This window comes from Python bivittatus, unplaced genomic scaffold, assembly GCF_059951505.1.
Source record: "Python bivittatus isolate LINGU-HERP-01145 unplaced genomic scaffold, Pbiv_v1 ctg000590_np1212, whole genome shotgun sequence".
NCBI classification, from domain to species: Eukaryota; Metazoa; Chordata; class Lepidosauria; order Squamata; family Pythonidae; genus Python; species Python bivittatus.
Window position 1 is genome coordinate 16,608,597 of NW_028277086.1, and position 12,623 is coordinate 16,621,219.

Consider the following 12,623-nt stretch of genomic DNA (forward strand, 5'->3'; position numbering starts at 1 on the left):
GTATTGGAATTATGCTTAAATCACTGCACTTCCACAAGTTTAGTTTAATTAAGATGTTATGTTTTATCCTGGCATTACTTAGACTTAAAAAACTATCAACAACTTCATTTGTTCAAACAATAAAGGGCACATTTTAGAATGTACTTTCATTGAAATTATTCTTTTCTTGCATAGGATATAGTTGTGTCTAATGTGAGGTAGGTCACATTCACACAATCTCTGCATGAGTAAGACATGGCAGATTAATCCCATGCTGATATGTTATGCACAACCAGCTTGGAAAATGCACATCCTTCTAAAGAGAGGAACAATATCTCCTGTTGTAAAACTAACTAAATAAATCGTTATATACATCATGATGATGATGATGATGATGATGATGATGATGATGATGATGATAGCTAGTTATTGCATACTACCGCAGGAATAGTGATTTTTTTTTTCCGCTGAACGCACCCCTAGTTGCCACACAGAATTGCTGACAGAGAATGTCAACCAAACATACTGATTTATTTTAACAGGTGAATGAAAAAGTTGTATGTTTTCAGAATAGGGCATATATCATAGAGAGAATATCAATGATATTGTAAGGTTTACCCCGTTCATCTCAGAGAAACTCTTGTGTCATGTGTGTTCAGCAAAGAAGTTTACTCAAGCGTGACGTAAGTAAGGACAGACAAAGCCAGGGTTGGCTTGGCATAGCTTACATGGTATTTTATCGCTTCCCCGTTCCCGCGCTTTACCCGTTGCTTAGTTACCGATGACCCGCAACAATCCCCCCTCGCCCAAATGGCAGATTCAGTCCGGTGCTTTTGTCTTTCTGATTGCAGTCTATGGGTTGTGCTGTTGTTCCTTTGTTGGGTTTGCCTGTTTGCATGCAGAGCCGGGAGTTCTCGATCGTTCCTTGATTGCTTCGCTTCTGAGCCTCTGCGCTTTCCTTTATTTGCAGCGCCCGAGGGGAGCTGCGCTGATACAAAGTATCCGCCTGCGGCTTTGAGTTAAGGGCCGCCACCTGTTCCCAATCAGCAAAGCGTCCACTTGCAGTTTCACTTCCCCTTTTTCTCTGCTCGCGCCTGGGCGGCAAAATTGACTTAGGCCAGTGTTGTCCAAACTTGGCCACTTTAAGATGAGTGGACTTCAACTCCCAGAATTCCCCAGCCAGCTATGCTGGCTGGGGAATTCTGGGAGTTGAAGTCCACTCATCTTAAAGTGCCAAGTTTGGACAACACTGACTTAGGCGAAGCTGAGCGGTGTCTTCGCCATACCGGGCCGTGCTGGCTGAATCTGACAGATATGACAAATAGATTTTTTTTTAAATGTCATAGTCAATTGAATAACGTCAAATACAAATTATTTACAATGATTTGCATGTTACCTAATCAGTAAGACCATTTCAGATTCTTTGTTTCACGTAATAAAGGAAACCAATGTTCTGTGAATAAGATACTTTCAAATTCTTTAAAATTTTTCATTGATGTTTAGTGGTGCAGAAGATAAGATGGTGCAGAATACTTGTACTGTAGATTATCTCTAATACACTAAGACTTACTTTTCCTTTGTGCCCTCTTGTTATGATCTCAATTTCTTTTTCTTTTGGGAACTTTTTTATATAGAAAGATCTAAAAATAATACATATGTTTCTTTTACTGTCTCCACACAACCACATACACACAGAAGAATATACATATTTTTTTTCATAATATGAACAATTGAAACTTCTTTAAAAACAGAAGACCAGAAACGTATATCATAAAATGGGAATTTAAGCAAATGTGGCCGTATTTGTCAAAAATCTTCTACTTGCCTCTCTGTCAAATAAAATATTAATTTAAAAGTTAGTAAGTAACACCTATTGGCAATCCACTACAGCAAATTTATAATTACATTTTAATATGATAATTGTTCTCCATTCTGTCCTGTGTTTGATGATTCACAATTCTTGATACCTTGATAAATTCCAAGTACATGGACCATAGTCCACAAGACAATATGATCTTTTTTTTTTTCCTTTATAAACAGCTACCACACTATATTAATATGGATAGTTATAAGATACGACGATGGTAGAACAAGCTCAAATCTGAATTATATCTCCAAAAGCAAGCAATTATAACTACCCCCTGTTGAAAATGCTCGATCCAATACATATGGGGGGGAAAAAATCTACTTCATTGTTTTAGGTCAAAACAAGCTAGTTTCACAGCTTTTAAAACAACCTGCTACTGGTTTGCAATAAATAAATAAATAAATCTGGACATTTAAGCTTATTATTTCAAAAGCATTGAATAAATAATGTTATTTAATTTGCTTCCTTCAACTTATTATAAAGGCTTACTAGCTGGGCACTCTGAATGTCTGTTGCACTCCAGAATAGGAGGGTAAGTCTTCCATCAGCCATATGGCTTTTGCTGATTGAAACATACCATTAGATTTTACTTTATCTGTTGATGCTGACCTTAATGCATACATTCATACTGACATTTCACTATAGAGTTAAGATGTACAAGATGGTCACTTTGAGGATCTCATATATCATGTTCTAATCCCCAAAGCCCACAATGGCAACAAGTACATGCATGTGAAGTAGGCACATGCAGACAAATGTAGAGTCACTTTGACGAAACAATCAATGTCAGTGAGGCAATGTGATTCACTTCACTGAAGTAAAGAGGTGACTTGATTCACCTTGATGAAGCTCCACTCAACCCTTTCTCAGTGCAGGCTATTGTGCCTCTGAACTGGGTAGGTTCATGATTGCCCACAGCATGCACCAAAGGGATCCATCATGGAAGATCATTAGCAAACACTAAGGAGACTCCAGAGTGGCTGACATTGATGTGGATTGTGGAGAATTCCCATGTTTGCTGAAGTGGCCCAGTTGGGAAATATGTAAACCAGTGCTGTTGGAAAAGGCTTCCTCTCAACCTTCCCTTGCTGAAAGAGATTCCTCTCAGCGTTCTCCCATACTGTGGACACTGAGGGAAAAGGCCAAGATATGCTTTAAATTAAAGATATTATTTCTTAGACGGGGACTACATTGCTTTGAGAAGCAGCCTTGAGGGAAACATTATCTGAACTTTTGTCAGAGGGGAACAAGCCCTCAAAACTTCACAGTCCTAATACAATTTTGTTATATTGATTAAAATATATTTTGCACATATGACATTTGGCCTACATTTGGTAGGAAAATATGGATGCAGAAAAACAAAAAGCTGACGCTTTTGGCTTTTAAATGTACAACAAAATCAGAACCCTTGAATAGAAAAGATACTTATAAATTACTGTAGGGTGCTGTCTTTTTTTTTTTTCCCCCTGAAATCATGTTCCAGTATTATGGATTGGTTTACTGGGAGCAGTACATGGAATTAATTCTCAGAATTAGACAGAACTGGTTACACCACCCTCATAGGGCATTTTTTGCTACCATGTAAAAAGAGGCATATTTCATTGTTGTATCATTCTTCCCATACTGTTTTCTCTAGAAGGGATGCAAAAATGAGTCCATATATAATATCCTTTTAAGAAGCTGTTGCTTAATATGAAGTTTATTCCAGTTTCTAAATATTTCACTCAAGAATGCTAGATAATTTATCTTCAGTTGATAGGTCCCAATCTATTCTGTGTGTCTGTGTGTGTGTGTGTGTGTGTATTTGTGTAAAATACAGTATTTACAGATGTAGGAATATATTTACTCTTCTACAGATAAGCTCAAGTCACATCTATGCGGCTTTTGAAACTCCCATTTATTATCAGGTCACATTGTGTACAAGTTCTCATTCTTCTTTCTCCTTTTTGCATGTCATATTAACTATTACTTTGTCTGGGTGAGCTACCTATCTACAGCAGCATCCACAGGGATGGGGAGGGGGGAGCAGACTGACAAAAGCAGCATTGTGGCATCACAGTTGCAAACCCCGCCCCTTTTGTATGTGCATAATGACATTGCACACACATAACCAAAGGGGCAGCTCTTCCACTGCAACACCGCCACGCTGCTTTAAACATTTTGACAAAAGCAGCAAGCACGTATAGATATCCATAGCTCTCTATTCGTGAAATGTGCATAAAAAGCGGGCAGGATGAAAAAAAACACAATAAAGGAAGACCAAGAACACAGTATTTTCTACTTAGATCTGACCATTCATCTCCAAAATGATGTGCATTTTCACAGCAAAATCAAGAAGGGGGGGGGGGAACCTCTGCTTTATAGCCAGCCACATTTTGCAGATGTTATATTTCTTTTCGATTTAATGTACTACATTTGGAAAGTAATTTTTTTCTATTTTTGTTTTTCCCTTTTTGTTTTTGTATGCATGTTTGGCCATGCATAGGTCAAAATTGAGTTCCATTGATTTTAGCAGTAAAGACACGGAACAGGTTAAATGTCTGCCACTAAAACTGATTGGACTGGAAAATGCTTAACCTTGAGAGACTGTGTCCTATATATGAAACCTATAGAGGCTTCATTGCAAAAAATATTAAGGTGTAGTTTAGCAAATTTAGTAGTCCAAAGATTGCTGCTATGTAACACAGTGTATCCTTTCTCTGCTGGTGCTCTCTGATGTTAGTTGAGTGAAATGGCTTCATGCAGAAGCAATAGGTAGGTCAACTATGCACATTTTCTACTGCCAATGTATAGTGTTTGTCAGCTGTCACCCTGGCAGTGTGCTATATTGTCATAATAATGTCTGTGTAATGCTATAAATTGGTGCTACTGATACTATTTCCGATAAAGACCTTAAAGAGGCTTAAACAATATAATACAAATATTTAGTGTCTCAGCTAATTGAAGAAGAGTCTTTTTTGCTAAAAGGAGGACAGTGGGTTCTCTATCAACAAGGAATGCTAACCTACCTCCGTCAGCAAAGAATGTTTTAAAAAGGGAGTGAATTCTACTGTTGGTTGGAAAAGGGCATGGTTGGCTTGATGGAATAAGGAAAAGAATCATCCTAGACTGCAGGAGTTTGTTTCTTCGTAGCTATACAGAAGAACACATCTCTAATTACTTTGGAGAGAGAAAAATGGCTGCACTAAAAATGCATTTCAGTTTCATGCATAGGCACGGAAACCCAAAGTACAGATCACTCCCCAACATCTTGAAAACAAGGCACAATTTGGGCTTGATCCCCACAACCCAGCAACCAGACAAAAGAACAAATTGAATCAAGTTAACTTCAAGGTCAAGAGTGTGAAATGAAAAGTGGGTTGGGGAGAGAGTTTCACACAAAACACTACTTGAAGTCCATAGTTGTTAACTAAAGCAACAACTCATTGTTCGGAGAACTAAAGCAGCCATGCAAATACCACATGGGAAATTATCATGAGTACAAATTGGATGGGGATCTATTATTTTCTGTGTCCCAAACCACCACAAACAGTTTTAAAACTCAACACTGAAAAATGTCAGTAGGCTGAATGGATTGGAAAAGTCAAATGACCATGACTACATTTATGGTTCAAAGCAGATTTTAAAGTTAATCAAGTATGTTTTTCCCTGAAAGTGAAAGTGTGCAACAGATGAGTGGGATCTGTCCCATGGGTCTTGATTCCCCATTCTTCTGGGATCTTATGTGAGCATCCAGACAGTTGTTTTCATTTGTATTTGAGGCATGCTTTTGATTTCATTTTCTCTGTCCCGACAACTGATCTGTCTCAGTAACAAGGCCAACCAGTGGTGTTGCCCTTACAGTTTCTACATAGGACTAGTTAAGGAAAGTGATTGGTGTTTCCACCTGCTGAGTGTGAAAAATACAAACCAATCACTAATCATTCTGCTTCATGCTTTGATGGGGTGAAGATGGGCAGAGACCTGGCACTCTTCCTCCACAAGATGTTATTAAATCCATGTTGACCATTTAGCAACCATATTAATAAGAATATCAATAACATATATGTCTTGTGCCACCTTTCAAGTTTCCAGTCCAGAGCTGCTCTACAATGATAGACTGTCTGTTGGTGCTGTTCCTCTTAGATTTGCATTCCATCCATTATTTAATTGGGAGGAAAGTATGTATGTGTGTGTATGTATGTATACACACATACATACAAACACACACACATACACAGTCACACAAATGTATATACACCCACAGAGTCACACAAGCACGTGCACAAATGTATAAAAAATAACAGGATTCCTGGCTGACAGATCTATAGATCTCCTATAGTATTCCATTATAGAGAGAAAAAGACCAAGTGTCCAGGCTCTCTCCCAGACAAAGTCATACAGTAATTGCTATACAGGCATTAATGCCCAGAAACCAGATGGGGAGAGGACATTTCCACAGAGACTACTTCATCAGTTGGAGCTGAGCAACTCACTATCTCTGACCATATCATCCCCAAAGCACCCTAGTTTGTCTGCATCATGGGAAGTTTCATGTTCAGAGAAGACTGGAAGAACTAAAATGGCTGGGGATGTGATAGAGGTGTTGCCACAAGGATGTGTCCTTCAGAAACAAACAGAACATGAGGATGAGCTCTTGGGCTAGTTTTAAACAGGTATCTTGTGTTATTCTAGGAGAGTGGTAGACATGTGTCCAAAAATATACAAAATGTTTGATAGGATGGTGGCACAATAGAAAGACTCAAGATGAAGCTAGAGGGAGGATAGAGATAGTGTGACTAGAGCTCTGCCTTGCTTTACCCCTGACCCAAGCCCATTTTTGGACAAATTACTGTGAAGATTAATGTCCATTGTTGCTTTGACAGCATGATTCTTCCATGGCGATCTTGCTGGCAATCTTTAGTCTTTATACTAAATTTTAAAACCTACTTAATGGGCTCTCCAAAGTCTTGACTGATTTTTGCTCTCCAGAAACATTTGTTCTGTCTTATCTATCCACAGTAGGAATTTTGCATACAAAAAGACTCTTAATTTCTAGACTTCTGTTCTGCGAGGGATTGAGGAAGGGAGGGTGGGCTGGTAGTGGTCAGAGTAGACAATTTAAAAACTATTACTATATTTAAAATGCATCTTCCAGACTTGCACACCCAACAGACTGCCACTACAAAGATATCAATTACATCTAACATTTTAACCCCCTATGTCTACACTGTGTTCAGCCTGTGTCATTTCAACACAGTCTTTATAGAAATTATAGAAATTTATAGAAATTGTAAGGCATTTCAGTGTACATTGATTTTCTAAAGTTCTGTTGAGGTTGGGCAATTCTCTCTCTCTGTCTCTCCCCCCCCCTTTTTTTTTTTTAAATCTCTATACACCACCTTCCACTTTGTTCTGAAGGGTCCCTTAACCCTACAGATCAGGGTTTTTTTTTTTAATTTTAATTTTTTACTAATTTACGGACTATTGGAGGAAGAGGGTGAATGAAGATTATATTCTTCCCCATTCTGCCAGCATGTCACAAAACTGCCAATGGAAAAAAAATGCTCATGTCTGTGGAAGGTAGATTTGGCATCCCAAAGCATTTACATTCTGCAGTTAGAGACTGAAGTATTAAACTTCCGGTTCATTCACTATGTTCACTAAAATACAATGTAACTTGCAAAGTTTTTCTTCGGCGTTCAGAAGTAAATACAATAATGTGATCATCCTGAACTCTGAAACATTTCAAAAGAAAATCTGTATTGAACCTGAAGTCATTGTATTGATTATTTATACAAATGAAGACTACTGTGGCAGTTTTGATTACACCTTGACTGGTTTTGTACATTTTCCCTTCTTCAGCATGAGATTTTTTGGGGGTGGGGGTGGGGGGAGGGGGTTGATTCTTTGCACTGTAGTCTTCTATACTCATCTTTGCCTGTAATATATATTTTAAGGTTCAAGTTTCAGTACAAATGAAGAAACAGAGGAGGGTTTTTTACTCCTAAATCTTGAAACTCTAGAAAATAGTAGATTTGTGCCCACCTTATAGGTGCTTTGGTCTGCTCATCCCCCCCCCCGCCCTTTCTGCTTTAAAAGCAAATCCTCTCCTGTAGTGAGGCTGTTCTACCACTTCCTCTCTCTAACCCCTTCATTACTAGTAAATGAAATATATCTTATTTAGGTGGCATAATATAGTTCTATATCACCTCACTGCAGATGTGTCATTTATATATTAAGAGAAGAAATATGTGTAATCAGCACTTGAGATACGAGCTAAGCAGTTATTAAGAAATTGATTTCAGCGTAGGAGATACTGTATGTAGCCAGATCCAAGATGCTGGAATCGGAATCGAATCTTACAGGAGGCTTATTTCTAAATAAGTGTGTCTATAATCACAGGCTAAAGCATATGCTTAATTATTTGGAACTTTGGGGGGGGGGTGTCAACTTTTACTGGTTTAGGTAAAAGTTTTTTTTTTTTTTTTTTTTAAGGGAGACAATGGGGTATTGCTTTAGCAGACAGTCATCATTTTCTCTATTTCTGATCATCAAAATCATACCACACAGGTATGAGAAGGATACCACTCGATCCAGCAGAAGGGGCAGGTTGCAGACCCCACCCGTCAAGGAATTTTGATTGGTGGGGTCTAGGCGGAGAGCCTTTTCTGCTGTAGCGCCCGCCCTATGGAACATCTTGCTGCCTGAGGTGCGGTGTGCCCCCCCCCCCCATGGCCTTCAGGAAAGAGATCAAATCCTGGCTCTGCCAGAAGGCTTGGGGGCCAGAGGGGGGCCCGGACCTGTGGAGATGGCTGGTGGGGTGAGGGGTTGTCCCCCCCCCAGCATCTTACAGGTTTTTTAGGGCCAATTATAGGAGGTTTTTACGCCATTTTTATATATGTTTTTAACTATTTATAGATTATGTCTATGGCTGGAGAGTCCTGTGTTTTTTATTATTATTGTGAGCCATCCAGAGCCACCCATTGGGGGAGATGGGCGGCGTACAAATTTGAAAAATAAATAAATAAATAAATAAATGAATAAATAAATAAAATAAATATGAGCAGAGGCAAAAGCAAAAATCTCCAAAATACCCAATGATGATTTAACAGCCAAGAAAATGTTGACTGAATGAGAGTGGTGAAAACTGGAAATTATGTAGGAAAAGAAAAATCAAGCAAACAAACAAAAGCAGATTAAGAATAGCTGGAAATATACAGACAAATCCCATCTCAGCATAAGTTATTAATTGGTGCACAAATGAAGCACTTTTAAAAGTTCCCAACTATTATTATTATTATTATTATTATTATTATTATTATTATTATTTGTCTGCGCTCAGTCATTGCTGACCCTGCAGTGACTGCTTGGAGGAGTCCTTGCAGTTTTCAAAGCAATTGTTTTTCGGAAGTGGCTTGCCAGAGCCTCCTTCCTAGAGCAGAGCCCAACTGGCGAGCACAGGAGGCGGGGTTTCCGTTGCTTCACACCCTTTTTGGGCACGCACGGTTTTTCACGCTTACCAGCAACTGCTCCTGACTCCTTTTTGCAAGGCGCCGCTAGCATTTTTCCTCCCACCAGAGTGAGAGTACCCATTTATCTACTCACGTGAGTTTTCGACCTGTTGGGTTGACAGGAACTGGGGAGGAAACAGGAGCTCACCCTGTTTAACACGAAGGCTAGACTTGAACCGCTGAAGCGTCGACCATTTCTGGCTGGCAATTTTCAGCGTCATTAAGCCGCTGCGCCACCGCGTCCCCCTATTATCATTATTATTATTAAATACAACAATCCTCTCCTAGGAAGATCAAGATTTTGGTAGTTGGAGGAAAAGAAAAATGGGAAAAATACAAAATGGATTCCTGAACTGAAACATCCTTGAAAAGCCGCCTCTTGTCTCAGACTTCCACATGTTTCTCCTATTCACATTCAATTGTCTTATCTTGTACTTCATGCATTCTGATTCCTTTCTCTCCTTTAATTTATGTTCACTACTGCTTCTGGGGTAGTACACTAAAATAAAATAGGGGGGGAAAAAACAAGAAAATGGAATCTCATTCTTTGGCCAAAATGCAGCATAAATATATAAAATAAATGATCTGAAAGCAGATAGCTAATTAATATTTTAAGCTTTTTTTTTAATGATCATTTAAATAATGGAAAGAACCATGTTTCCAATATTATTATTAAATAATATAATATATTGATTATCATTACCTAATGCACTGCATAGTTAATATGAATGCCCAGAAATCCATTTTAAAATTATTCATTTATTGGCAAACTCACTTTAGAAAAAAGTTATGGAAAATTCAGGACCCCTAGATATGTTTGTCAGAAAAGATGCTACAAGAAGAAGTTTTGGTAGGAGGAAATGGTGAGAAACTATAACAGAGTTGTGTATTTTGCTTGGTCAGAATTTAGGTGAAATCTAGTAGTGATGCAGACATAAAAATGCTCAGTAACTTGGACTGTGATATTTACATTACATCTAGGATTCATTCTAGGACTGTTGGTCAAAAAAGCAAATAATTATGATTTTCCCTTTTTTGAAGGATATAAAATTGATCTGTGTATACATTTTTTTTTATCTCGGAATGAAACACAGCGCTTTTTGGAGAGATGGAAATCTAGAAATGATTTGTGAGGATGTGTTAGCTAGAGTTCAAGATGGGTCGTAAACATTCTTTCTGAAGCATTCATAGGAAGAAAAAAAATGCCAGATTTCTGAATCTTTCATATTTGTGTAGAAGCAGGAATTCCAGCTGAAAAAGTCAAAGGGATGTTATACTAAAGATGTCTAGTGCACTTTTCCATATGGCCGCCCTATGTATGAATAGCTATATAGAAATGAGATCATTGTAACTATATAATATGCAGAAGAACAATAATAGGAATTGTTATTAGGAGTGCAGGGCTATGCTTGGTAGATTAAAAATGAAAGGGAAAATATTTTGATTGGATATAAACTTCAAATATTCTAACCATGGCCTCAGATTGCTTTTCACCATGCGTTCAATATTCCATATTTGGCTAATTTGCATATATCCACTAAGTTGCAATCCAACAGTGCATCAAACAATATTTCATTATATCATTAGTCTCTTTCACTTTGTTAAAAACTCAGGTATACTATCCTGGTGATTGAATCTGTTGGCATTGCATATAGTGGCTGATTGTGTATTGATAGATTGCTAGAAGGTTATCTATCCATCCCAAATGTATGGACACTGTTGTAATGCTGTGATTCTCTTTTCCTAGTTACATTAAATCACCAAGTTACTTAAGTCTATAATTAAATGAGATGGGAAAAACAAGTCTATATAATATTTTCTCATTCAGTATGATGGCTTACTGAACTATTGTTGGAAAACACTTTGGTGATAATCAAGGGTCTTATCAGATATCCTCATGGATAGAATTTTTAGTCCATGTGAAATTGTACTACAGGATGGGTGAAGTACCAACTTTGTGCTTTAAAATGCCATAACAGATATAAGATGTCACAGAAAAGTTCTAGGGAAAATAGGATAAAATTATGGTCCCCATTAATAAGGGAAATAAATACCAATTAAATAAGAAAAGGGTTGGAAAGCCTATTGTGCCCATCCTTAAATTCACAGTTTTCCAGGCTTCATGACTACACAATGAAGTTGCACAATTCCAGTTATGGCACATGAGAAAATATTTAAGTTCATTTTAATATTTTGCATAAAAGGCACAATGTATATTCATTTCAGGAAAATATGTGTTTTTCTCCTTTCCTCTATATCTTTGCAATAACTATATATAAACCTTATAAATATTTGCCTTTTGTGTAAAAATATATATTCTTGTCAAGTCTTTTGGGTCCATAATGCTATTGGAATGAAAGTACTTTTAATTTGCACTTCCATGATTAAAAGAACTGTCAATTGAAATGAAGTCTTCTTAGATTGCTTTATCTGATACGTGTTTTTGTTTGTTTTCTTAACTAGTGAAAAAGGCCATAGATTTTAAATCTAGAGGATTTAAATTGTTTCCAGGGAAAGACAACAGCAACAAGTTTTCTATCTGTGAGTGTACTTCTTTTTGTTACTTTTTTTAGTGCAAGAGTGAAGTTTGTGCTGTCTGTGTTGTTTGTGTGTTGTACTGTTCACATATATCTAAGCATATAACTGTATGAAATATTTAATCTTCAGTCTGCATGATGAATGTGCAAAGTGTAGATGTACTCTGAAGAGTGACTCTGTATAACATTGGCATCACCAGAATATGTTTCTTTGGCTGTGAATATTCCAAATTTAAATTAAGAATTTTAATAAATTTAAACATATATATTTAAATATATATTCCACTTTTTCTAAAAGTAGGTTTTTGCTGGAAGTTACATTAATGTAAGTAATCATGCAGTATTTTTATGTCTTCATAAAAGTAATCGAAAGAATTGAAAGAAACATATTTTCCAATGAATATTTAGGATGACAACTTTTCAAATTTGGTTAATGGCATTTATATCAATGCATAAAAGGAAATAACATCTTCATTATATATAATAAACAGATTTATACTGCAACAGTAGAGAGTTTGGTTTGTATTATTTTCTATGAGAGAAATATTTATAAATGCACAAAGGATTCAAATGTCTAGCTTTATTAACCATTTTTCTATGGGTTGGGGGGGGGGAGAAATTAGGAAAATGAATTTTAAACAGGATGTCATATAACCTCCCCACTCCCACCCCAAGCAGCAAATGGGCATTATTGTCTAGTCTGAAAAACAAATGATGAAAGACTAGAAAGAATAAAATACTTCTCCA

General features: G+C 37.2%; 1 protein-coding gene across 2 annotated transcripts in view; it reads left to right on the top strand.

Moving 5' to 3' along the window:
• Positions 1-12,623, top strand: part of CSMD3 (CUB and Sushi multiple domains 3) — a 623,909-nt gene that overhangs the window by 269,451 nt on the left and 341,835 nt on the right. For both annotated transcript variants that reach the window (XM_088149036.1, XM_088149037.1), the window contains one exon: positions 11,803-11,880. In XM_088149036.1, coding sequence (XP_088005162.1) covers positions 11,803-11,880 — 78 coding nt within the window. The remainder of the gene's footprint in view (positions 1-11,802; positions 11,881-12,623) is intronic.